At 36.1% G+C, this 26932-nt stretch overlaps 1 protein-coding gene across 1 annotated transcript in view; it reads left to right on the top strand.

Annotated features, from left to right (window-relative positions):
* The window catches only part of DPH6 (diphthamine biosynthesis 6), a 142101-nt gene that overhangs the window by 67907 nt on the left and 47262 nt on the right, over positions 1 to 26932 (top strand). Inside the window, exons 4-5 of the mRNA XM_090271946.1 lie at positions 11052 to 11125; positions 14796 to 14914. Coding sequence (XP_090128072.1) covers positions 11052 to 11125; positions 14796 to 14914 — 193 coding nt within the window. The remainder of the gene's footprint in view (positions 1 to 11051; positions 11126 to 14795; positions 14915 to 26932) is intronic.

The raw sequence follows: 26932 nt of genomic DNA, 5'->3' as shown, positions 1-26932 counted from the left end.
TTTACTACTTTTCAGTGCAAGTATGGAGCTGAGATTCATTAATTAGATAATGCTGGTTTATTGATGACTAATCATAAATATTAAATTTGTCTTTAATTCTGTACATTTACCTAGTATTCCAGTATAGTTTGAAAGATACTCTATTTGGCTGGTGGTAAGCATTCTTTTTTTCTTGGGAATGCTAAAATGAGTAACTAAAAGATGATCTACCAAGAAAAATTGACAAATAGATCTGTGTTTTGACTTAATTAGCTTAACAATGTGCACTCCATCACAGATTAACCTTAAAAGAATTCTGCCTTGAAACTTGGATTTTTATGGCACTGGGTACATTTTTTAAAATTTGAATTTATCAAGAGAAAAGAACAGTTAAGAATATAACTGTCCTCAGTATTTGCTTCTCCTTTGTGTAATTCCATATGTTTATGTAGTAACATTTTGCTGGAATTTTAAACCTAGTGAATAGAGTTATAACAGCACTTAAGGCAATAAGATGCAGATCAGGGCTAATTGGAATTTTACCCTTGAATTTTTCTCTCTCAGAGGGGGAAAAGTTAACTTGGTTTATATCAGTTTCCTGCCAAATTTCCTAAGTGAAAATATTTAGAGGATTTTGCTATTGATGTTGCTATTAATTAATTTTATATATTTATTGAATAGGCAGTGCATTTACCTGGTTCAGGTTTAAAATGTTCAAAATGTTCATAGGGACCTCCAATTTGGATATAAGTTGGGGTGACATACTACTTGCAATCGGCAGTCTTATGGGACTGAGATATTAACCCATGGGATCTAATGCTATCTCCAGGTAGATAGTATCAGCATTAAATTGTAGAACACCCCGCTGGTGTTGCAGTATTGCTCAGTGTGGGCAGCTCCCCCCCCCCCCCCCACACACACAGATATGGTGTCAGAATGTTTTGAGTGTGGTCGTAGTGTGAGAATAAATGTGAAACACAGGAGGAGCTGGGTTTTTCCAAACACAGTGATTATGTTATTTCTGCTTCAGGCTTTTATGTTTATTTCCTTACTGAAAGGAATACAAAACCAGATGTTGAAAGACCTGAGACCTTTTTCTATTAGTGATACCTCTGATTTATTAGATGAATTTATGAAAATCGCAGCTGATGAGATATAATTCCATTCTTGTTAGGATGTCTGTTACCAAAAAAATCAAGAGATAAAATGTTGGTGAGAATGCGGAGAAAAGGGAAACCTTGTACACTGTCAGTAGGAACGTAAACTGGTACAGCCACTGTGGAACATGGTATGGAGGCTACTCTGGAAATTAAAAATAGAACTACTATATCATCCCGCAATGCCACTTGGGTATACATCCAAAGAAAATGAAATTATTATTTGAAAGACATCTCTCTACTGTCATGTACATTACAGCATTATTCACAATAGCCAACATATGGAAACAACCCAAGTGTCCATTGACAGATGATGGAGAAAGAAAATATGATAGATATTTCAGACGGAGGAAGACAAATACTACATGGTATCATTTATATGTGGAAATTTCTTCTTTTAAAGATGAATTCATAGTAACAGAAAGTGGAAAGGTGACCACAGGCTGAGGGATATAGGGACAGGGAGAGGTGGTAACGGTACAAACTTTGGTGCAAGACGAATAAGGTCTGAAGACCTCATGTAAAACATAGTGACTCTAGTTGATAATACTGTATTGTATAACTGAAAGTTGCTTTGAGGGTGAAATTTAAATATTTTCATTTTAAAAAAGATAAACATGTGAGATATTGGATATGTTAATTAACTTGATAGGGAGAATCCTTTTGCAATGTATACATATATCAAGTCATCACATTGTGCATTTCAGATATCTCACAATTCTTAGTAAAGCTGGAAAAAAGTTAAAAATGTATTAAAATAATCCCTTTTATAGAAGTTGCATATTAAAAGTTATCTCAGACTAACCAAAGGAAGTTTTCATAGGAGCTTAGGAAATAAGTTTAGGAAGCACCTTCTAAAAAGATTTAAACACTTTGTACGGAAGTGTTCTGCTTATAAAGAAATACTTCTTGATTGTTGCTTTATTCTCCCAACAAGGATTATTTATTTATTGGATTGTTGTTATTAAAAGTTGCATAGAAATACTCAAAATGTCACCTCATCTTTTTTAGCAAGAAGAATATTCTTGGGAAACTGAAGGAAAAAAGCAACTGTCATTTACACTTCATTTGTTTGTTTTTTTAATTTAATTTATTGGAGTGACTGGTTAATAAAATTATATAGGTTTCAGGTATACAGTTCGGTAACACATCATCTGTATTGTGTGTTTACCACCCCAAGTCAAGTACCCTTCTAGCACCATTTACCCCCCCACCCTTACCCTCTTCTGCCTCTCTTCTGGTAATTTATTTTTTTCTTAATCCCTTCACCTTTTTCACCTAGCCTCCCAACTCCTTTCCCTCTGACAGCTGTCAGCAGCTGTCAGTCTGTTCTCTGCATCTATGAGTCTGTTTCTATATTGTTTGTTAGTTTATTTTGTTCATTAGGTTCCACATATCAGTGAATCATATGGTAGTAGTCTTCCTCTGACTGGCTTATTTCACTTCACATAATGCTTTCCAGGTCAAATTTGGTCTGAGATGACTAGCAATCTCCTAAGTTTCTCCATTAAGGTTGGGACACGCTACTTAGCAAACAGCTAGTTTATTCAAAACTGGGAGTGTCATACTGTGGCAACTAAAAATGGAGACTCAATAACATTGCTAGTTTTAAACAGAAACAAATGACAAATCATTATGGTTTTTTGCAGTTTCTTTGTCATTTAATTTTCAGCCTTAACAACTTTTTCCCTGTTTAATTGAGAGAGCTCACAAAGGGAGACAATAATGCTACAAATTTAGTGACCTGATACTCTGTCATGAGTTCACAGTTTAATGGAAGAACTCCAGATGGTGATCATTTTCCATTTTAAAATGTTTTATATTTGTGATGCTAAGAGAGACAAAAGCCTTTTTAACAAGTCAAAAAAATTTTTTAGTCAGATGCCTGAATATATGGAAATTCTAAGTGTCACTTTCAGTATTATTTTATATAAAAATTATATTTATTTGTTATTTTTTATTAACCTGGACTTGTATAACTCTGCTAAAGTGAAGAATGCCATCCAACTTCATCAGTGTTGTTGCAAATAAAAGGATTTTCTCCTTTTTTAAAGGAAAAAGCATTTAGTGCTTTATTGGCCATATAAATTTCTTGTTTTGTTATCCAGGCCCTAGAACATCGTTGGCATTCACAAATGTTTCTTATTTAATAATGTCATGTTGCCAGAAGTCCAAGTATCGTCACTCAGAACTACATACTGCAAGTGTGCTTCTTTAATGAATGGGTCATATTATAAATGTTAGAATGCCTTTCAGATGAAAAACACTTTAAATTCAGCAGATCATTTTTTTCTCAACAGGCAAGAGCTCATTAACGAATAACACTGGTAACTGAGGCATTTTTCAAAGAAAATAATATCCTTGATAAATGCAAGCTGCATATCTTCTCATCTTTAGAATAAGTAGGTCTAGATTTCATTTGTAAAAAAGAAAGGACAGCTTCTTTTCTATTTATCTTGTTGGCTTTGTGAACCAACTTCTCAGTATGGAGACAAATGAATATTGAGTGAACAAATCTAACTTGGGTCTAGATTTCTGCCTTTAAACAGTTCTTCTAAACTTGTAATTATTACTGTTACCATGTGGCTGGCTGCCTTCATTGTCTCAGTCTCCGTGTTGGGAGCCTTGTATCTGATTTGGTAGAGCTCTGCATATGAATGAGGATGCCGCACCTGGTACATTTCATAGTAGAAATCAGTTTCTACCCTCTTGGGTCTATGTTCCTGTGTGCCTAGGTTACTGATTTTAAGGATAGTCATTTTTAAGGCTTTAGCACTAGGTTATAAACTCATTTGGCTGGTCTATTCCATCCTTTCAGTGGTTAGAATAGGACTAATGACATACCAGGCCCTTATTTAGTAGTTGTTTAATATGAAAGGTTTAATCACACAGTCAGATACCAAATGGAAGTAGATGATTAAGATTGTGTAGACTTGTTAGGCGAGTGCCTGAGATGGAAGCAAGCTTAAATGTGTGAGGAACAGCAAGAAGTCCAGTGTGGATCAGTGAAGTGAACTGGGACGGCAGCAATGGGTGTCAGAGAAATTGGCAGGGTCCAGGTCAGATAGAACCACTAATGTTATCCACAAAGAACTTGGATATTACTCTGAAGAAGTATGGGAAGCCACTGGAGGATTTTCGATCAGAATACCACATGTTCTGGTTAATATTTTGAAAGATCACTGGTTAATATGTGGAGATAAACCATAGTAAAGAAGAATGAACTATTGCAGTAGTTCAGGTGAGAAGTAACGGTGGTTAGGACTGGAGTGGTAATGGTGGAGGAGATGAGAAGTGATTGGATTCTGGATATTTTTCAAAGATGAAGCTCATAGAACTATTTCTTGATTAGATGTAGCTTATAAGGGAAAGAGAAATCATGGATGACTCTTAGATTTTTGGCCTGAACAATAATATACATGTAGTGCCATGTCCTAAGATGAGGAGCCATATGGAAGGATAGCTAGGTGGGATGTGTCTGTGTGCCCGAATCAAGAGTTTTGTTTTGAATATTTCAAGTTGGAGACACCTAGTAGAAACCCAGATAGACATTAGAGCAAACATTTGGGTTCTGGGAGAAGTAGGAGTTATTAATTTATACATAACATTTAGAACCATGCAACGAAATGGAACACTGGGGAATGAATGTAGCTGGAGAAGGGAAGAGTGCCAAAGACTGCGCTCTGGGCACTTTAACTTTTATAGGTGATGAAGTGGACGAGGAGCCAGTAAGGGAGACTGTGGAACAGCCATTGGGGTAGGAGGAAGAAATCAAGTAAAGTAAAGACCAAGCATTAACCACTGAATTTAGCAAACTTAGTGGTCACTAGTTGACATAAGAGAGGTTTTAGTGGACTGCTGGGAGCCTAGGATTGCCTGGAGTGGATTTAGAAGAACATGGGTTATGAAAATATGGAAAAAATATGTAAAGTTTCTGAAGAGTTTTACTTTAACAGGAAGAAACAATTGTACCTGGAAGAGGACATGAATTTACAGCAGTGATTATAGCATATTCTATAATGATGACCATGAAGCAGGAGTAAAATTTGATGGTACAGATAAAAAGGGCCTAGTCCTTAAGCTGTCCAGATGAATTGGGTTGCTGAAAATGAGACACTTGGGCAGGGTCAGTTTACCCATTTTCACTATGGGATGTTGATTGGTTGAAAGAGTTGATAGTCCTTAGTTGAAGTCTTTCAGACTTTTGTTTTCTTTTTTTTCTAAATGTTTAGAATGACTTTCCCAAGGGCAGGAAAAATTCACCTATGCTTTCTAGATGGTGATACTTTATTTATTTTTGTATTTAAATCCTGGAACTAAAGGTTTAAATTTTCTATGATTTTAAGTAGATAGCAAGTTGTTCAATATCATTTTTATATAAAGAATCCTTTCCAACCAGTTTTCACTGCTGCTACTAACTTTATCATATACCACATTCCTACACACATAGGCCTTCAGTGTACATCCTGCTCTGTTTCATTGATTTGACTATTCCTGTGTCAGCACCACACTGTTTTAATTATTGCATTTTCAAAATATGTTTGAATACCTATTAGTGCATGTTTAATCCTTGTCTTTGCAAGTTGGGAGATAATTGTGAGCTTCTTAGGGTTTTATGCATTTGCATGTTACAGCTCTCTACACTGTGCTCTTAAGACAGGGTTGTGGTTTGACTCTCAGCATTTCTTTCTTTTTGATGCAAACTGTATTGTGTCTTGGCAACTGTTCTTTATAACTTATAGTATAGGCTCCTCCCTAACCTCATTATAGGTGAAAATTCTTCCTTTTTAGGTTTTTTGTCCTCCCCCCACCCCGCTTTCTCTTGATTTCAAAAAGGGAGGATTTGTGAACATAGATATCTATATTGCTCAAAGTTAGTTTTTATTTGTCCTTAAAATGCAGCCTTTGGCAGCTTATGTCTAGAGGTTGGTCCTTCTCTGTTAATTTTGCTTGTTCTCCATCAAGATTCAGGTCTGTCTTCTAGCAACATTTTCTCCTAAGATAGCTTGATTATTTATTGCGTTTTATTTGTTCTTTGTTCTTTAGCAATGTTAATTACAGTTACTGGATTTCTGCTCTCTCCTTTATTTTTCTCTTTGCTCAAAATTTCACCTTTTTATTGTTTTTTTTTTGTTGTTGTTGTTATCTGAGCAAGCATCTTCACTGTATTTTCCACCTTGCAATTTTGTTTTTCTATGTTACAGATTCTGGATCTTTACTATTTTTCATGCAAAAATTATTTTTGTAATTGTGTTTCTTTTTACAGTCTGTTTTAAAGTCCAGTTCTCTTGTTATTTCTACCTGCCTTTTCAGACTGTTTTCTTTTCATCTCCTTTTATTTCATTCATTTGTTCCATTAAATTCTACTTTGTACACATGATAGTTTCTAAAACTTCACTTTTTTTTGGTGGTAAGTTTTTTTCCAAAATCATTTTCCTTGTTAATTGAGTCCTCTGTTCTCTCCCATCTCTGCCAGCACAGCAGCTTTCGGTAGGCACAGTACAGTGGGTTTTGTTTTTTATTGTTGTTGGTTTCCTTTTTTGCCTTCCATAATTGATGTAGTGGAGCCGTGTGTAGATTTGGGGTTGGACAGGCACTGGCATCTGCCCAGGAAAAGACTGGTACTTTTCATGGCTGTTCTCAAGTTTCTAGGCCTAAAATTTCCTTATAGTTCCTGTCCTCTTCTGCAGAAACATACTAACTAAAGTTTTTTATTTCTAGTATTTGTTTTTCTGCTGTAACCTAACTCAGAATTCAAGTGTTTTACCCAGAATATTCAAAGGCTATTTTTCCTTGTGGAAAAAATAAAGCTATGTAGAACTGAATAATTTGTTCATAAACATTATCCTTTCTTCCCTTTTTATCCTTCTTATAACAAATGTAAATTTTTAGAAATTCCCTGATACATATTTTTGGTAAAAAGAAAATCAAGAAAAACAAGGTTATATAAAGTAAGAACTGTAAGTCCTTTGCCATTTCTCATTCTTCACTCAATCCTGCTTTCTAGGGTAAGTCATTACTGTTAGCAGTGTACTATGAAAGAGTGTGGCCTTTCTCTCTTTAAGTAAAAGAAAAAACCCAAAAACCTCATCAGAACAAAATTCCTTGTATTTTATTTAAAAGGCCAAAGGCTTGGTTTTATTTATACATGATTAGCATGTGCATACATATACATGCGTTTCAACATTACCAGTTTTGAATAAATCAACTGTTTCCTACATAGTGCATCCCAGTCTCAATGGAGAAACTTATAAATTGCTGAGATTTCTTCCACATTAACAATTAAAATATATTCTAAGAAGCATGGATGACTATCCGTATTCAGCCCTTGGATTTTTAAAGTGAGTGTTATGTTGACTCATGCTGAATAAATCTTGGAATAACTATCATTTTGCATGTAAGGAGGTGTAGAAGTAGTGGGAATAATGAAGCTATGTTGTGCCAGTTTGTGTTTACTTTCGCAAGTGTTTTATGTATTGTTAGGATTGGCCATGTAGGTCAGATAGACGCTGAGGCTAGCTTCCCATCAGACTTGCAGGTGTGCTTTACATCGATAAAGATTGGGGATGCAGTTTATTGTATGTAAATTGTACCTCAACAGAGTGGATTTAAAAAAAAATCCTACAGGAAGAGGTTCTCTGTTGCCTTCAGGATGCAGGGCACATTTCTTAACAGTCTAATCTCAATTTTTTAGCCTTTTTCTTTTCCAGTTCTTGATATGTACTTTTCAACTACCCCAAACTGCTGACCATCTCCTCAGCTCATATTTTTCACTCTGTCTGAATTGTATTAGGGTTCTCCAAAGAAAGAGAACTGATAGGACATATGAAGATATATCGAAGGAGAGTTATCAGGAAGGATTGGCACATCTGATTATAGAGGCTGTGTCCCATGAGCTACCATTTGCAAGCTTAACTGAAGGCATAAATGCTGGTGGTATAGTTCCAGTTCAAACCCCAAACCCTGAGAAATGGGGGAGCCAATGAAGTAAATTCCAGTCCAAGTCCAAATGCTCAAGAACTTGTGTGAGGCCAGGAGAAGTTGGATTTCCTTGTCCAAGCAGAGAACAAATTCACCATTTTTTTGCCTTTTTTGTTTTATTGAGGCTCTCAACAATTTGGATGGTGCTCCCCCACATTGGTTAGGGCTAGCTTTACTCAGTTTACCAATTCAGGTCCTAATCTTTGTGAGAAGCATTCTCTAAGAAATTATATTTTATCAGATATCTGAGTATCCCTTAGCCAAGTCAAATTGACACACAAAATTAATCATCACAGGTTAATAGGCTAGTGTTGAGAAGTGATCATGAGCAAGTCTTAACACTCAGGAATGAAGGGCTTTGTTTATCAAGTTAGGACTTTAATTCATAGTACTAATGATGGTGGTGGTACTCAGTAATAATTAACAGTAGAAGTATTAACAGAAGTAGTTATAGAAGTAGTTGTAATAATGAAGATTATGATAATGACAGAAGAAAATATTTACTGATTACTTACTTGGTACTGCATGCTGTTATCTATTTGGATTATTTCACTCAATGTTTATAATAACCCTAGAAAAAAGGAACTACTATTATCATGACTTCATGGATAAGGAAAATGAAACAGAGAAATTATATAACTTATACAAAATCCCAGAGCTTGTCAGTGGTAGTGATTTCTAATGGCCAGTAGTAATCATGATTGATGAATAGATCATTAGTTAGATCTATATTGAAATCATGGACTCCCAGGGAACTCTTGGCTGGCTTACCACCACCTCTGCCTTGAACCATGGTCATCAGTTATCGTCAGATCAAGATTGGGCAGGTACAGCAGAGGGCTCACAACGTCTGACCATAACTGGTGTTTCTCAATTATTTTGTACAATAGCAAAACAAATGGGATCTTTAGCTTTCTCCCTGTTTCTTGCAAGGGATGAGCTTTCTACAATTGTACACATTTTGATTTTTCCTCATTGAGAATTTAGCCCTCTTGTATTATTGCTTCAGTATTTTGTAAACATTTATTTTTAGTTGCTTTTTTTTTTAACTTTTCAGGTCAGATTTTTTTTATCCTGTCCATATTTTTCAAAGATTCTCACATTAAAAAAATGTAATGATCTATATTTAGACATACTTTTGAAGGACAGTTCGAATTCATCTGGATATCTAATTCTAGGGCTGATTTGTTAGGTATTATCAAGTAGAAAATATAAGGGATGGAAGTGGAAGAGGATTTTAGAGAATGCATGTAACTATTTTAAGGTTGTAGTGAGCATTAAATGAGAACCATAGAGCGTTAGCACATTTTAAATAGATAATAAATGCCAATTATTATTTTAGCCATGGCTTGAGATAAAGGAAAACACCAGTGACTCTTGTCTTTGTTTCCATGATTTATAGAGAAATACACACATACACACACGCGCGCGCACTTAAACATATACTTAGCACTTTATTTTTTTTACTGCAGGGTTGGAAATTTTGATTTTTCAGTGACATTGTTCACTACTCTCTAATCTATGCATGCCATATTTGTATTTAATGAGGAACACTATACCTTGACTTTTTCTAATGAATACACTGAATTTTATGAAAAGAAAATGGCTAGGAAGGTTAGAAAAAGGTTATAAACAAATATTCCACAAGGTTACTGAAATAGGGAAGTAAAGGAAATAGCTCTTTTCCTGGAAACTGTAATAAAGTTATTTTATTTGGGGAAAGTTTGGCAAACTCTGTCGTTTTGGAGGGAAATTTTAAAATTGTCTTTATCTCCAAAGACATGAGAGGTTCCTGTTGTGAATTTTTATTTCTTTCTTATGGCATCGTTTTAGGACACTGGGTTATTTCAGTGCCTCAAAATATTGTTTTCCTTGTAGGTTTCCAAGTTTGGAAAGACTGGAGTATTAATAATGCAATTATCTCTCAGAAGTAGTTTCTCTGTACTTCATATGCTAGGATGGATTTCACTGTATGTCTAGTCAGAGAATTTCTATTCAGTTTGTTATTGGTAGTTACCCACAAGTCACTTTCTTTGTGTCTATTTTCTAGATAACAGTTCCCTAGTTTATACCTGTATTGCGTATTATTCTTCCCTAAGTATATTATGTTATACTTATTTACATTAAATCTCATCTTAGACCTAGCCTTCCAAATCCCCAAGTTGTCCATATCTATCCATGTACTTGATTGATCTTCCTTTCTTTTCTGTTTCATGCATCCTAGGTTTGTATTGTCTGCAAATCTGATCATATTGGAATTTACATTCTCCTCCAGATCATTAATGAGCATGCTGGATAGCCTAGTCCTCTTCCCTGTGGGACACTGCTGAATATACAACTGGATGTTCTGAGTTGTAACTCTGTTGATAATTCATTGCTTCCTTCCCATCATAGGTTTTTTTGTTTTTTGGGTTTTTTTAACCAACTATACTATACTGTTATCCAGGCAATGACTTTACCATTTCTGCTTCCTGGGTGCTCCTCTTTTTTGTCAATAATTTTATTCTAAGCGACAGATAAAGTCACTCTGTTCCCCTAGCCACTTATGTCATTGCTTAATTTTTTAAAGAAAGACAATCTGGGAAAATACTGTCCTTAAATAGAAATTTCTCAAAAAAATTTCCATCAGACATCAGTGAGTCTTTACAAGTATGCTAAGTGAGAAAACATTTTGAAAGTGCTGCCTAAATCTTTGCCTTTTCCATGGAAAATGGTCTCTAGTTATTTGGACTTTAAATAAAAATAATAATTAATTTCCCCCCAGCTGAGAGAATGACTTAAATATATGTATTGTTTTTCCTGAATGTGGATTGCATTTTCAGTAAATTATTCTCCTTCAAGGTGGCTTAGTAGATGAGACACAGTTCTTTTATCAGAGCATGATGCAAAATCACATTGATTTATTTTTGATGTTTTTTTTCCCTTTATTTTCAGGAAAAAGAAGAAGTGGAAGGGGTATCAGTGGGTGCTATACTTTCTGACTATCAGCGTGTTCGAGTAGAAAATGTGTAAGAGAACATTATTTGTCCTGTATTTAAATATGCATGCATTTTAAGAATTTGAATGAATAAAAATATAACCGTATCCAAATAAGAAATAGATATGATATTCTACATGCATCGTAGAACTAACTGTATATATTTATCTAAGTAACAAGAGTTACACTTTTACTGTTTTCCTAATCTTATATCACATATGGAGAAAACTAACTTACCATAAGGAAAAATACATTATTTATAATAAAAAATTTAGGGAAAGATTTTTAAAATCAAATGTATTATTTTTAATTTTTTCTTATATAAATGAGTGTACCTTTTTAATCCCTTCTAACTCATCATTTATAAAAAAATCAGGAGCTCATTGAAGGAATGCAGTGATGCAGTAATGCCTTAAAGAAAAAGAAAAGCTTAGTAAGGAATCTCCTCTCTGGTCCTTATCATCATCATTTATAATAAAAATCAGGCGCTCATAGAAGGAATGCAGTGATACAGTAATACCTTAAGGAAAAGGAATACGTAGTAACGAATCTCCTCTCTGGTCCTTAGGATTTGGTTTTTGGCCAAGAATATTCATGATTTAAATACTTAAAAAGTCATTCAACATTCAAGGAATTTTTAGATTGTTGCTCCTCACTCTTTTCCACCCCCCAACCAAGGGATGTAGTACTAGTAAAACATTGTCTGTATCTACAAATACCAAAACAATTCATTTCATTCATCTGTTAAAGAAAAAAAAAAGCTCAAATGATAATATTAATTAGTTAATGTTTATTTTAGCAAAAAAAGCATGAATTTGTTTTTCATTTTTAATTTATTTGGATAAGTAAAATATTGTATAGAGGCTTTGTACATAATTATATTAGAATAGAAAATGTGGACTGCAGTATTAATCTTGAGCAAAACTAACCCTCTAAATAAATAATTTTTCCATTCCAAAGGGTAAATAGAAGTAAGAGCTGTACTTATGTAATTATTTCATATTCTTGACTAAGAAACCTTCATATTGACTAACTCATTAAAAACATGAACTTAATGGACTTGAATACTTACACTTAATTTTTTATCTTATTTATTTTCTCTAATTATACCGTGAATTTAAGGCAGTTAAAATAAAATTTTAAAAGTAAATGACAGGAATGCAAAGCAAAGCATAATTATGTGAAGAGTAATATGATTAATATTTGGGGGAATATTGGAATCTCTAGAGAACGGTTATGGAAATGGGGAGACTAAACATGTATTTTGGAGAAGTGTTACATTCTGCCTGCATTCATTTAAGAACAATTGAACAATAGGTGGAGCTAGATTGTATATCCCTTAAACCATACTTCAGAAGTAATACTATTCTCATCACTTTTTAGGCCATCTCTGAGAATTATTTAGGTTACAAATCTCTGTTTTTGAGTAAGTTCAAACCCATGTGGTTTAATGGGTAGCCAGCCTATAGATAGAGCTGACATCTATTGATGAAAGTTAAAAAGCTAAGTGAAAATGTGCTATTGATTAAGAAGCTATCTGGAAGAAGGGCTCGTAGCATACTAATGGATAGAGGCAAGATTTTTCTCAAAATTCAGTTGAGGATACACTTCAGCTTAAAATGCCCAGATTTTATAACATAAAGCATATCTGCAATAATTTTATCCTTGAAAATGTTAAAGCAGCATTATTGGGAGTCCATTAGTCTATAAATTCAGTTTTGAATTAACCTATCTCCAATGTGTAGCCTGTGTTGCATCATTATATTTTCAAGATATAATGCATTTAATAAATGTCATGAGTGCAAATGCAACAGTGATTTACAGAGGAAATTAATTTCAGGTGTGATATTTTGAACTGTTGAAAAATTTAAGTAGGTCAAGAAGTTTGACTTACGTCTACAAATAGTCAACAGATTGTGGATATCAAAGCAACAATCAAGAATTTTGCAATAAGGACAGAAAGGAATAAAGTTTTTTTCAATAAAAATCTCAGCTAAAAACAGTAGAGAGACTAGTTTGATTAGTAGGCATTAAACATCGGTGAGAGGACAGCAAGAATTATAGTGCTTGTGTTACATCAGTAGTTTCAATTTTATCAGTTTTGTATTAACTTCCTCACCATTGCTCTGTATGCCCTGGGACGTTTACCGAAGGATAATTATGTAAAACACCCCATGCCGTAAGGAAGGTTTTTGTTTCTTTGAAAGTCAGGATATACATAGATGAAAAAATAGTAATTTTTTAAGGCCGTGGATGAGTAAATGACCAAACATGTGGTACATGCACTAAGTCTGGGGTTTTCTGAGAGGAAGAGAAATCAGAGTGGGCTAACGTAGTCAGCCAGGTAACCTTACAGACATTAGGGAAGGTGGGTCATAAAGCTATAATTCTTGTTTGAAATCTGATCTCAGCCACTTACTGGGCAGGTCACTTGGCTCTGACTACCATTTATTGAATACCTGTTTCGTCCAGGCATTGCACTACATTATTTATATTACTTTTAATCACTTAGAGTCCTCCTGGAGAAAGTGACAATTAAGCAGTGGCGTGAAGCCAGTGAAGAAGGTAGTGAGCATGGCTAGCAGCAGGCAGCAGTGAGTGGGGTAGGGGCGGCAGTTGGATTGAGGGGAGAGGAGTAAGAGATAAGGTGTGAGAACTATCCAGGCTGAGATCCATGTAGGTCTGTTGCAAGAACTTTTACTGGGAATGATAGAGAGGGTTTTGAGCAGAGGAATCCCATGATCTGTTTCATGTTTTAAAAGGATCACCCTGGTTGCTTTATGGAAAACTGAATTTCAGAAGGCAAGGTTAGAAACAGGGAAGGAAGTTAGGAGGATATCGACAGGAGAGGTAATGGTGCCTCACTATTACCAGGTGTTAGTAGGGATATTGGTGAGAAGTGACCATGTTCTGCATTGTAGTAGATTGAATGAGGAATGTGAAGAAAAGAGGAATAAAGGAAGACTACGCTTTTTAGTCTCTTAATCATCTCAAGAGCTTTGAAAGCAAATATATTTGTCCCTATTTATGAACTAGGAAACTAAAGACCTAGAGCTTAGTTTTGACCTGCCGGAGTCGTGTAGTAAGTGAGTGCAGAAATAGGTTTCAAAACCAGATTTGTCCTGACTCCAAAACCTATAGTCTTTCTACTGTACCAAATATGTAGTGCAATGCCTGCAGCATGTTCGGTGCTCCATATACCTCATATATGTTCTTTTTGTTCTTATTATAGTCTTTTCACTGAGTGAAAATCTTTTTAAAAATTTCAGTTAGTAGATAAGAATAGTTCAACCATAGATATTATAAATGCAATCAACATATTATTTTATTACGCTTCCTTTATTTGCCTATTTTGTATATGCTTCACAATTGGAATACCCAGGGAAGTTCTAAAAACAAGAATAATTATCCATTGGCATTTGGAAGCTTTTTTGCATAGATTTCTAAACTTACAGAGAGTCTTACTAAAATTAGTACTTCTAATCTGTCTGGAGATTTTAATTTTATATGTTTATGTATAGCCTATGGAAATTAAATATGTTAATATTGTATATATAACCTTCATAATACAAAACATATTTTTAAAGCATTTTAAATGCTAAAACCTTTGAGAGAAGCATTATGATTAAATTCAAAGTATTGCTATGGATCCAAATATAGAACATTAAGATATCATCTGATTTTTTCTTTTTATTTTATAGGTGTAAAAGGCTTACTCTTGAGCCTTTAGCTTACCTTTGGCAGAGAAACCAAGAAGATTTGCTCCGAGAGATGATATCATCTAACATTCAGGCAATCATCATCAAAGTAGCAGCTCTAGGTAAGTAGCCAGACTTTTCAGGGAGCTGTCTGTTACCACCCACATAATGAATTCACTAATAAGCAGTTACCATGAAAATGGAAGAATGATTTCGCATATAAAAATATGGAGTCACAAGCTGAGGAAATTGAGTAAGTGGAAATTTTTAAATGGGCTTTTGACCATTTACCAAAGCAATTAGTAGTGAGCCTCATCACTTTATTTTTAAATATTAATATACAACTGCCTCCAAAACTAGTATTGTATTATGGTCCTTTAAATTCTTTTTGTAGGATTTGGAACTTAGGTTCATAGGAAATAGAAAATACAAGTTGAATTTTTAATCTTTTTATAAGCTGTATTTGGCACAATACTTGGTATTTTCCTTGTATTTTTAACATAGTTTGAATAATGCTAAAATGGAATGATTGGCTTTGTGAATCGGAAATAAGCAGAGTAGTGGGTTTTTGTTGGGGATGGAGAGAAAGTCGCATTTGAGAGTGTCATTTGATCAGTCACATAGACACAGCATTGTATGCAGGTGGTAATCTGATTCAAATATAGATATTACATATGAACACATTAATTTATCACTTTGCATTTTTATAATTATATTCATTTGCAAGAAACATAGGGTTTGAGGCCATTGCATTCATTTCATGAACCTAATTATAGGAAATGCCCTGCAGCCTCAGCATTTGCAGAGCCTAAATCAGGTACCTCATTTGAGAGTGTTTACTTTTGTGATCTCTGAAATAACGAGGTCTCAAACTGTGGAATATTTTACAAACAAATTCACATTTTACACAGCATTAAGAGAGTGATCTCAAAATATTTCTCCTGGGTAAACACCAAGCTACTCCCTTCTTATGAAGTCATGGTGTTGTCTTAAGTAGAAAGCCTTATATACAGAGACTGTAGTTGATAAAAAGAGAAGGATTGAAGTGGTGTTGTCTTCCTATTTTTGAGAAAAATTTACTAAGCAACTCTTATGAATGAAGTTTTCACTATAGATATCTGTCATATAATTTTTTATATGAATCTATTTAGAGTATGCTCTCTCTTTTGCATTTTCTAAGATTGCCTAATTCTGTAATGAATTTTATGTGACATCTTTCTGGATGGTACACACTCAATTCCTTTTACTACTAGAGAATGGAATGGATTAGAACTCACACAGAACCTGCCTCATTAGAAAGACAGAGCCACAGAATATGACCTTACTGACACTGTTGTTATAGTATGTAAGTGATATTATGTATCTTTTCATTTGTGTGTGTGTGTGCCTCTGTGTGGGGGTCAGAGATGGTGATTAATTGTATTAAACTTTTTGGTAATGTATAAACTGAGCTAATTTTTCCTCTTTCAATGACAAAGGTGTAGATTTGATTTTTAACATTTATAGCACATAATTTCTATTGATTACCTGTAGGTACGCAAAGATGAAAGGTATTCTCAAGAACAGTATTAAAGAAAGGTTTATTGAGTGGCACATTTCTTCTAAAGATGCAGAAAAATATAAATGATGTAATGTAGGTTTCCAATCTTTTTTGCTCCTTTTAAAGTTTTCAGAAAATGTTTTAAACAAAAATGGGGCAATAGGATCCTTCCATGGAGAGAGGGATTCAGCAAAGTTTTGTGGCCCTTTAGATAATGGAATGCTCTCAGAAAAGAGTTGGTTCTACATGGATGTAGTATAACAATGTATTTCTAATAATTGTGTTACATAACTTTGGTATCCACAAGCTTAGTAAACTCGAACTTTTCACAAAATCAGCTTAGTATTTAAAAAGTTTCTGGATACTTCCAGCCAAGATGGAGGCCTAGACAGACACCCTGGGTCTCCTTCCACAACTAAGAAGGAATACAACTACCTCAAAACTAGAGACAACCATAAGTTCTAGAAAATCAAGCTGCATGGAAATCCAACAAACAAAGATATAAAGAAGAAATACTCATCCAGACAGGTAGGAGGGCGGAGCCCAGGCAGAGAGGATGCTATGCAGTGGCGGTGGCAGCCGCAGGCCAGCGGAAAGTGCAGTCAAACATTTTAAAAAGTAGGGAGGGTCCCCTGGGGAGCGCTCCCAGTTCCTGACCAGACTGCACAGCTCAGGGTCCCAGTGGAAGGGGAAATCAAGCCTCATTGCTTCTGACTGTGCAAACCAGTGAGGGTTGGGGTGGAGAAAGAAATTGCCAATCTCTCAGCAGAGTCTGCTTGTTTAATCCTTTTAGTGTCAACATCACTGTGAGTGACACCGATACATTTTCCCAAAAGTGCCAGTGTCACTCCCAGTGACTCTTTTTTCGATAACTCTAAATGTAAATTACAGTGGAATAATTTGTATTTTATGTTTTGTTCTCTTTTTTTGTACCTCAGGTTATATATTGATATAAGTTTTTTCTCATGTTGATCTAAATTTTGAATTACACATGTCACTCAGAGGGTTAAAGGGCCCCCACCATCCTAGAAAGTCCGCAGACCCACCTACCCACATACTCTGGGAACACAGCCAGGGCAACAGATAGAGAGGCGACAGTCCCATACAGAAGTGAGAGAGGTGCCTGGAAATGGGGCAAGTGCTGAGCAAGTGGCATTGTTCCTCTCTGACTCCTCCCCCACATACAGCACCACAACTTGGTGAAATGGGTTGCCCTGTACTGACGAATCCCTAAGGCTCCGCCCCTTACAACGTAACAGGAATGACAGCTCTACCTGGGACGTGGAGGCAAACAAACACAAGAGCCTGTCAAAATGATGAGACAGAGAAGTATGGCCCAAAATGGGGAACGGATCAAGGTCCCAGTGGGAAAACTAAGCGATGAGGAGATAGCCAACCTAACAGATGTGATAGCCAGCCTAACAGATGCAGAATTCAAAACACTGGCGATAAAGATGCTCACAGGCTTGACAGATATGCTTGAGTATGGCAAACACATAAGGAAAGACGTGAAGGCTATGCTAAGTGAAACAAATGAAAATCCACACAGAACCATGGTGAAAGGAAGGAAACCAGGGTTCAAATCAATGATTTGGAATATAAGGAAGAAAAAAACAGTCAACCAGTACAAAATGAGGAAACAAAATTTTTTTTAAATGAAGAGAGGCTTAGGAACCTCTAGGACAACATTAAATGTGCCAACATCCAAATCATAGGGATGCCAGTAGGAGAAGAGGAAGAACAAGAAATTGGAAGCTTATGTGAAAAAATAATGAAGGAAAATTTCCCAAATTTGGCAAAGGAAATAGACATACAAGTCCAGGAAGCACAGAGAGTTCCAAACAAGCTAGACCTAAAGAGGACCACACCAAGACACATCATAATTAAAATGCCAAAGGGTCAAATAAAGAGAGAACCTTAAAAGCAGCAAGAAAAAAGCAGAGAGTTACCTACAAAGGGGTGCCTATAAGACTGTCAGCTGATTTCTCAAAAGAAACTTTGCAGGCATGAAGTATTCAATGTGATGAAAAGCAAGGACCTCCAACCAAGATTACTCTATCCAGCAAAGCTATCATTTAGAATGGAAGGGCAGATAAAGTGCTTCCCAGACAAGGTAAAGCTGAAAGAGTTCATTATCACCAAGCCATTATTATATGAAATGTTAAGGGACTTATTTAAGAAAAAGAAGATCAAAACTATGAACACTAAAAATGACAACAAATTCACAACTATCAACAAATGAATCTAAAAAATAAAAGCAAAATCCAACTAATTAAACCAGAATAGAAACAGAATCATAAGTGTAGGGATTGTTTGGAGGGTTATCAGCTGGGAGGGGGAAGGGGGAGAAATGGGGAAATGGTGCAGGGATTAGGAAGCATAATCGGTTGGTACAAAATAGACAGGGGGAAGTTAAGAATAATATAGGAAAGGGTGAAGCCAAAGAATTTATATGCACAACCCATGGACATGAACTAAGAGGGGAGGGGTTGCTGGGGGAAGGGAGGTACTAGGCAGAGGAGAGCAAAGGGGGAAAAAAATTGGGACTACAGTAACAGCATAACCAATAAAATATACTTAAAGTTTCTGGTTTTTATTTATTTTATTTTATTTTTATTGTTTATGCTGTTATAGTTGTTTCCCCTTTTTCTGCCTTTCCCCATCTCCAAACAGCTCCACCCTCTCCCCTTCCCAAGCCAATCCCCTTAGTGTTGTCCACATCTTGGGTTGTACATAAATGTTCTTTGGTTAATCCCTTCACTGTCTTTTTGTCCCGTCCCCCTGCCCTCCTTTCCAGCAGCTCTCAGTCTGTTTCATGTATCTAAGCTTCTGTTACTGTTTTGTTCCTTAGTTTATTGTGTTCATTAGATTCCACATATACAGTAAGTGAAGTCATGTTGTATTTTTCTCTCATGAAGTAACTTAATTCACTTAGCATAATTTTCTCCAGATCCATCCATGCTGTTGGAAAATGTAAGAGGTTCTCCTTTTTCACTGCTGCATAGTATCCCACTGTATAAATATACCACAGTTCTTTTATCCATTCATTTACTGATGAGCACTAAGGCTGTTTCCAAATATTGGCTATAATAAATAGCACTGTTGTAAACATAGGGGTGCATATATTTTTTTGTATTGGTGTTTTGGGATCCTTGGGGTATATTCCCAGAAATAGAACTGCTGGGTCAAAAGAAAGTTCCGTTTTTAACTTTCTAAGGATACTCCCTATTATTTTCCACATTGGCCGCACCAGACAGCATTCCCATCAACAGTACACTAGGCTTTTTAGACTTACTTAAGGAACCATTTGCACTTTGGATTTTAGAACAGTCCTGCCTTTTAGAAATATTTATTTTTAATTATATGAGGTATTACATGAAAACATTTCTTGCTGTAAAATGTTAAATTTTCATAGATTAAGAAAAATTTCCATGTGTTTTCTAGCCTCTACTTCCCCACTAAGTACTTCATTTCCCAGGGATACACTCCAGAATGATGACTGATCATCTTTCTGGATCACTTTTTTTGGTATGTATATATGTATGTATGGAAATATTATTCCTGATTTATCACTTTTTCAATATTTACAAGGATGATATTTTAGTCTGTGTGTTGATTGGAAATTTGCCTTTTTTTTTAACTCTACAGTATGTCTTAGAGATTTTTTCAGGTCAATAAATGCACATCTACCTCATGTTTTTTTTTAAGTAATGTTTTATTGAAATGTGGCATGAATGCAAAAAGGTGAACAAATTCTTAGTGTATAACTAAGAATTGATGAATTTGATGACATTTTGATGCATTTCCACAAAGTGAAAATACCTATGTAATCATCATCCAAATATAGATATGAAACATTTCTACTGTCCTCCTCATCAGTATTTGCCCAAGGTGACAGCTCTCCTGACACTTCAAACTGTAGATAAACCCTGGCCAGTGTGTCTCGGTTGGTAGGAGCATCGTTCCATAAAATGTAAGGTTGTGGCTTTGATTCCCAGTCAGGGCCCATGCCTGGGTTGCGGGTTCAGTCCCTGTCTTGCACCAATGTTTCTCTCCCTCTCTCTCTTACTTTCTCCCGCTCTCTAAAATTAATAAGCATGTCCTCGGGTGAGGATTTTTTTCAAACTGTAAATTAGTTTTTCCTGTTTTTTAATTTATTATGATTGAAACATACAGTATATTCTCAACTGTGTCTGGCTTTTTGGCGGAATATTTTGTTTAGGAGATTCATCCACATTATTGAATAGAGCAGTAATTTGTTGACTTCTCATTAAGGTGCGGAGGTCCATTGTAGGAAAGTACCACAATTTAAATGTCTGTTTTATCATCAATGACATGTAGGTAGTTTCTAGTTTGGTGCTGTTATGGTGGTGCACTGTATAACACATTTTGGTCAATGATGGACCACATATGCAACGGTGGTCCTATGAGATTATGATGGAGCTGAAAAATTCCTATTGCCTAGTGACATCATAGCCATCATAATATTGTAGCACATGTGTTACGCACATATTTGTGAGACTGGTGTAAACAAACCCACTGCATTCGTTGCCAGTCATATAAAAATATAACATATACAACTATATACAGTACATAATATTTGACAGTGATAATAAATGACTGTGACTGGTTTATGTATTTACTATACTATACGTTTTATTGTTATGTTAGAGTGCACTCTTTCTACTTATAAATAAAAAGTTTGCTTTTAGCAGCAGCCCTGTACATCTTACACTTACCACGTCTCTTGATTACATCATTTTCTCTTTTGCATGATTTAATCTTGTGTTGTTTTGTGTAGTAACATGCTGAACAGGCTTGTGTAGGCTACACCATTTAGGTTTGTGTCAGTGCACTCTATAATGTTCGCACAGTGATGAAGTCACCTAATGATTCATTTCTTAAAATATATCCATGTCATTAAGTGGCACATAACTGTATAAATAGTGCTATGAATATATGACGTCATCTTGCACATTTTCTGCCTAAGACCTGGATTTCTAGTTTCCATTTATTCAAGATGCCAAGATTTCTTTTAATGGGATTTTATATGTATATCATACCTCATGAGCTCATGATATTTTGAAATTGAATTCAGTACTATATGAAAATGATAAGAATTCTGTATTCCATCTGTGCTTTCTTTCACAATGAAAAATATCATAATTATTGGGAACAGAAAAACCAAGTAGCAGGTCTACAGTATATTCTTTCTAGTAACTGGGTTAAACTCCTTGAAAAGAAAGAAAGAAAGAAGAACTCATATAATCTTATAAACATCAACTACAGATTTTGTGGCAAAAACAAACAAAACAAAATAACGGTATTTACTATCTGGGAAAAGTCCTTGTCTTTGGACTGCTTTTAGCAGAATCTATCTTTTTGCTCTGATTGCTCTTAGTAAACAAACCTGAAATCTTTAGTTTGGGGGCATGGCTGCCTGGAACATATCATGTAAGGTATACAACTGATTTTTAAATAGAGATGTTTTATGACTGAGGTAGCTATCTTCTGTATACATGATGTAAAGTACATGCATTGCTTAGAGACCTTACATGTTAACCTAGGCCAGATCAGTTCAGTGTGCCCAGAAAACGCCAAGAGGGCGACTCTGGTGGTTCTAGCCCTCTCCCTGCTTCAGCTGACTCTTTGATTGCCTCTGTCCTCGAAATTATTGGTAAAGATTTATACTAGGCAAGGTCTGGTTTGTAGGAATCTGATTTGACAATCCAATCTTTTGTTATTATAAATTGTCCTCATCAATGAGATTTTTATTTTCCAGACCCACACATATATAACACCCTTTGGCAAGGAAAAAAGAGAGGACAGGAAAGTCATGAAGAGGACTTAGCTATTGCTAGCAGCCCTGGTAAAAACAGGAACCTTTAAAATAACAAAAAAAGAAATAGTAATTGGAGAAAAAACAGGAGACCGTATTTATCCATCTCTGGAAAACCTGCTTCTTGAATGTTATATTTGCTTACAAAGTAACTAAATCAATCAGTAGAAAAACCATACAGGTAGCTGGAGACCAAGGTCGGTGCTACTGAATGCTAACAGTATTCTACTTAAGAGTTAAGGCTCCTTATAGAAAATACCAGAAAAATCTTGGAGAATAATTATTGGCATGGATTATTAGAATTAACAATCAAGAGGCCAGATCACTATTCTAGACATTGTTGAGTGTAAAGCATTATTTGGGCTCAGCAGATGAATGGTAGGGATTTCTCTGTGCTTCTCAATGGTATGACAACTAATCTGCTGTAGTGGGGTAAGGCTGGGATCTGGTGGTTTTACTCTGAGAGGAATAAGTGCCTTACTCCTTCCCCAGACTACATATGGAATCTTTTTTAACTAAGAATAAAAATGATTTGAGCACACGTAATCCTATACAGCCTTTGTGATCACCAGAGGGAGACATATAATTTAATGTAGTTGGCACAAATGATGATGTGATGGGAGTAGGTCATGAAAACCTTACTCTTGGGAAGCTAAGAGAATACCCATAGGGCAATAATAGACCTGCTGTGTTAGTTACCATGCATAAGGCTGCATGGTGGAAAAAGTTCTAAGCCATCCAAAGGAAAGGAGGCACAGGGGAGAGAACTGAAAAGGTGGCAGAACAGATAACTGGCTCAACTGGGCGGAGTTGTTTAGATGGCTTCTTAAACCATGGAATGAAAAAATAGGAAATTGATGGAATCTCCACTAAGGATGTCATAAAGCACTATTATGTTTTATGAGATGGGCGAAGCATTCTGGTGCCACCTTTTAAAATTTATAAGCAAATTCACTGTATCTCTCCTAATCTGGAGTTCAGCCCAATTATGAGGATCATGATTTAGAATGGAAAATAATTAAACAGGGAGCTGAATTTAATCTCTCAGTTAAGCCAAAGAATCTGAAAAACACAGACAAACACACAAACACACACAACTTCTTAGAATTGTTATACTGGGCTCAATGAACAGTAATCCCTGTGGAAGAGAGAAATTGTATACCAAAAGGCACAAAAATGAAACTTGCAGTGTATGGTGATGCCATAGTGAAGAAAAGCGAAGTAGGACTAGGTTAAGAATTAAAGAGAGGGTGTCATCAGCATCATGCAGAGCAGCATGATCCCTTTATGTCTCCCTTTCAATCTTCAAGTAGTGGCACATCTATAACCTAACAAAGGTTCCTCTGTTTAACACCCTAGATGCCTGAGAGATCCACATGTGGATGCATTGGATGCTTTGGGGAAGCAGATTAGGGGATTGAGAGGGATGGTGCGTGTGAGCCTGGTTCCGTGGCCACCGTAGCTGAGAATGCAGCCTCAGTGAGTGCAGTAGCAGTGATGGAGATGAGGTCCATGACTCTGGACCCTCCCCACAGCCCTAGCAAAGGGAAGGGAGGGCAGCAGTGGCCCTTGGCTTCCTCTCCTGGCTGTAGCAGTGCCTGCAGCAGAGATGACACAAGTGACTATGGTCTCCTGGCCACAGTGGTGCCAGCATCCATAGGGTACCAGACAGCAGTGGTGGTGGGGCTCACAAACTGAGCTCTTCCCCCACTGGCCCCATCCCCCACCATGGCGGCGGTGCCTTAAAACTCAGGCAACTTGGACATGGAAGGGACACCCCCCATCTAAGTGATCCCAACCGAGATACCCATGACCACAGTGACACCCACCACTGCAACCACAAGGGCAGCAGCAAGTTACAAGCAACACAGTTAAGAGAAACCAAAAGCTTGCACTATAGTCACCTACTGGAAAACAAACGAAAAGCTTCTAAGTATGAACCTGCTGAATTGTTAAAATCAAAACAATACCTAAATAAGAAAGGTGTTCGCTGCTTCAAATGCCTCAGTAGAGCCTTAAGCACCAACCATGGTATCACAAAAAGAAACCATCAACAAAACAAGAATAAACTGGTAGACTTCAGGGCAAGAAAAAGGCATAGGTAAACATGGCTCACCTCCTTGCACAACCACATCAAAATTACAACTAAAGTACAGAACAACTGTCACTCAAAGCCATCAGAAATCGAGAGGAATGGAAGTCCAACAACTATGGAATTAAAGAAACCACATCCATCCAGACTGGTAGGAGGGGCAGAGACACAGAATGAACTGATTCCATACCCACATGTTGCAGATGAAAATTCAGGAGGGATATCTCCAGAGTGAGGGTACTCAGCCCCACACCAGGCACAAGTGCAGGATGATGTTGCTTCTGCTCTGGTGGCAGAAGCCACCAAGCGAATTTTGCCATGACACATTTCATGCCAAGATCCTGTGTCACAATCTCAGACATAGATTTTAGAATCCCCAGATCAGTTTCTATTCTCGCACTGTCAGTCGCTGATCTTTGTTGAGTGTAGCCTGTCCGTGTTCAACATTCTCAGGTGTTCTGCTTGTTACAGGACTTCCAGATTGTGGATCACTTTCAATCGATTCTTGGCCATCTTTGAAGCATTTGTGCCACAATTTTATTTGCGCTGCACTCATTGCATAGTCCCTGAAAGCCTTGTGAATCATCTGAATAGCTTCCTCAGAGGAATGTTCTAGTTTAACACAAAATTTGATGCAGATTCATTGCTCTACTTCCTTAGTCATTTTGAATGGGACGGCCACGTGGTACACATGCTCACTCAGCACTGTCTCACATCCCCACTGGATAGCACAGGGAAGTTGTCATTGCTCGTGCATGCGCATTCCAGTCCACTCTCCTCGGCTCTCAGGTTACATCAGTGTCAGACAGACGCGTGCGCTTGCACAATGAAATACTACTCTGACATAAAAAAGGTTAAATATTTTCATTTGTTGCAATATAGATAGCCCTAAAGGGTGTTATGCTAAGTGAAATAAACCAGATGAAAAAGGACAAAAACCATATGATTTTGCTCATATATAATATAAAGCAAAAAAGTAACAAATGAACAGACAAAACAAAAACAAACTTGGAGATACAAAGAACAGATTGGTGTTACCAGTGGGGAATGTGGCTGAGAGAAAGGCAGAATGGTAAAGGTGGTCAAATATTGGACTGGCCAAGAAGTTCGTTTGTTTTTCCATAAGATGGCTCTAGTAATGCTTAGTTGTCTTTAACTTCATTCAAAACAATTTTGTTAGATTGTATTATCTCAGCTGTTCATATCAGCATGCATTTTTTTTTAATCTTACCAAAATTGGTGAATTTTTGTGTAGCCATTTTAATATTGAAGATGGACAAATACTCAGCATTTTTGGCATATTATGCTTTATTATTTCAAGAAAGGTAAAAACACAACTGAAACGCAAAAAAAAGATTTGTGCAGTGTATGGAGAAGGTGCTGTGACTGATCAAACTTGTCAAAAGTGGTTTGCAAAGTTTTGCATTGTAAATATCTTGGTGGATGATGTTCCACAGTCAGGTAGACCAGTTGAAGTTGATAGCTCTCAAATCAAGAAGTTAACTGAGAACAGTCAACGTTATACCATGTGAGAGATAGCCAACATACTTAGAATATCTAAATCAGTAAAGTTATTAGTGAAAATGAAAAATATGTCTTTTATTTTACGGAAAAAAACATGAACTTTTTCGCCAATCCAATGTATGTTCACAGATGGAAACAAGACTTTTGGTGGTGAGTACACAATGGAGTATAGAGATATTTAACTATAATTTTGTACGACGGAAATTTATGTAATGTTATTAAACAATGTTTCCACAAAAAAATGTTAGAAATAAACAAAAAAGTAAACAGTATTTTGCTATCTACCTAGGTATGATGGGAAACAGATTTCTACTGCCTCCCATAGCTTGATTATTTCTTCAAGTATAGAATATGTTAGTATGAATGGAATTCATTTAAGGAAATTGAAAACTTTCCTTGAAGGAGATGAATTTGGGAGAGATATAATGAATTGACATTACTGATAACTCATTCCTCTCTGGCATCAGGCAAAGCTGTATTTGGTATACTAATTGACACTCTTATGGGACTTAAATTATTTTAGTGTGTAAACCATTTTCCTGAATTGCACAAATATCACTAAAGCATTATGGTATAACCCATGTTCTGGCTTGACTTACTATTGCCTCTGTTATGCTATTTCTTCTGTAGGTCTTTTTGGTACTTGTCTTGGAGTACTACATCAAACCAAAGTAATGTTCCTGAAAGCTCTTGATGAAAAAGAATTGCTCGTCCAAATATAGGCACTAGAGGGAGCTTTTAGTAGATCGGCCACATCTAGAAATGACCCTGGAGGAGCAACAGAGCTTTAAATGACTGGCCTAATGGGGCATTCATTTTAATGGCATATCATATCAGTCAACAGTGCAGGAAGGGGGCCTGTATATTTACCCAAGAAAGACTATTGAATATTATAATCATTACAGAAGTTGTTGTTTCTAAAGGTGAATGACCAGTATTGTCACAAGCTAAGCTAAGGATGCCAATTTATGGAGATACTCTGGTTAGCCTAGATTATGGTAGAACATTACTGGACAGTAGGGCCTTTATATTTGTTTTCTAATGGCCCAGCTACCACAGATATAAAGGGGATTTGTCTTTTACATGGAACAAATGTTGGGATCAGCTGAAAAGGAACAACACTGTGTTGTCCTGAAGAGAGCATG

This window comes from Furipterus horrens, unplaced genomic scaffold (assembly GCF_987537825.1).
Source record: "Furipterus horrens unplaced genomic scaffold, mFurHor1.1.pri manual_scaffold_3, whole genome shotgun sequence".
NCBI lineage: Eukaryota > Metazoa > Chordata > Mammalia > Chiroptera > Furipteridae > Furipterus > Furipterus horrens.
This window is presented reverse-complemented; position numbering and strand designations above follow the sequence as displayed.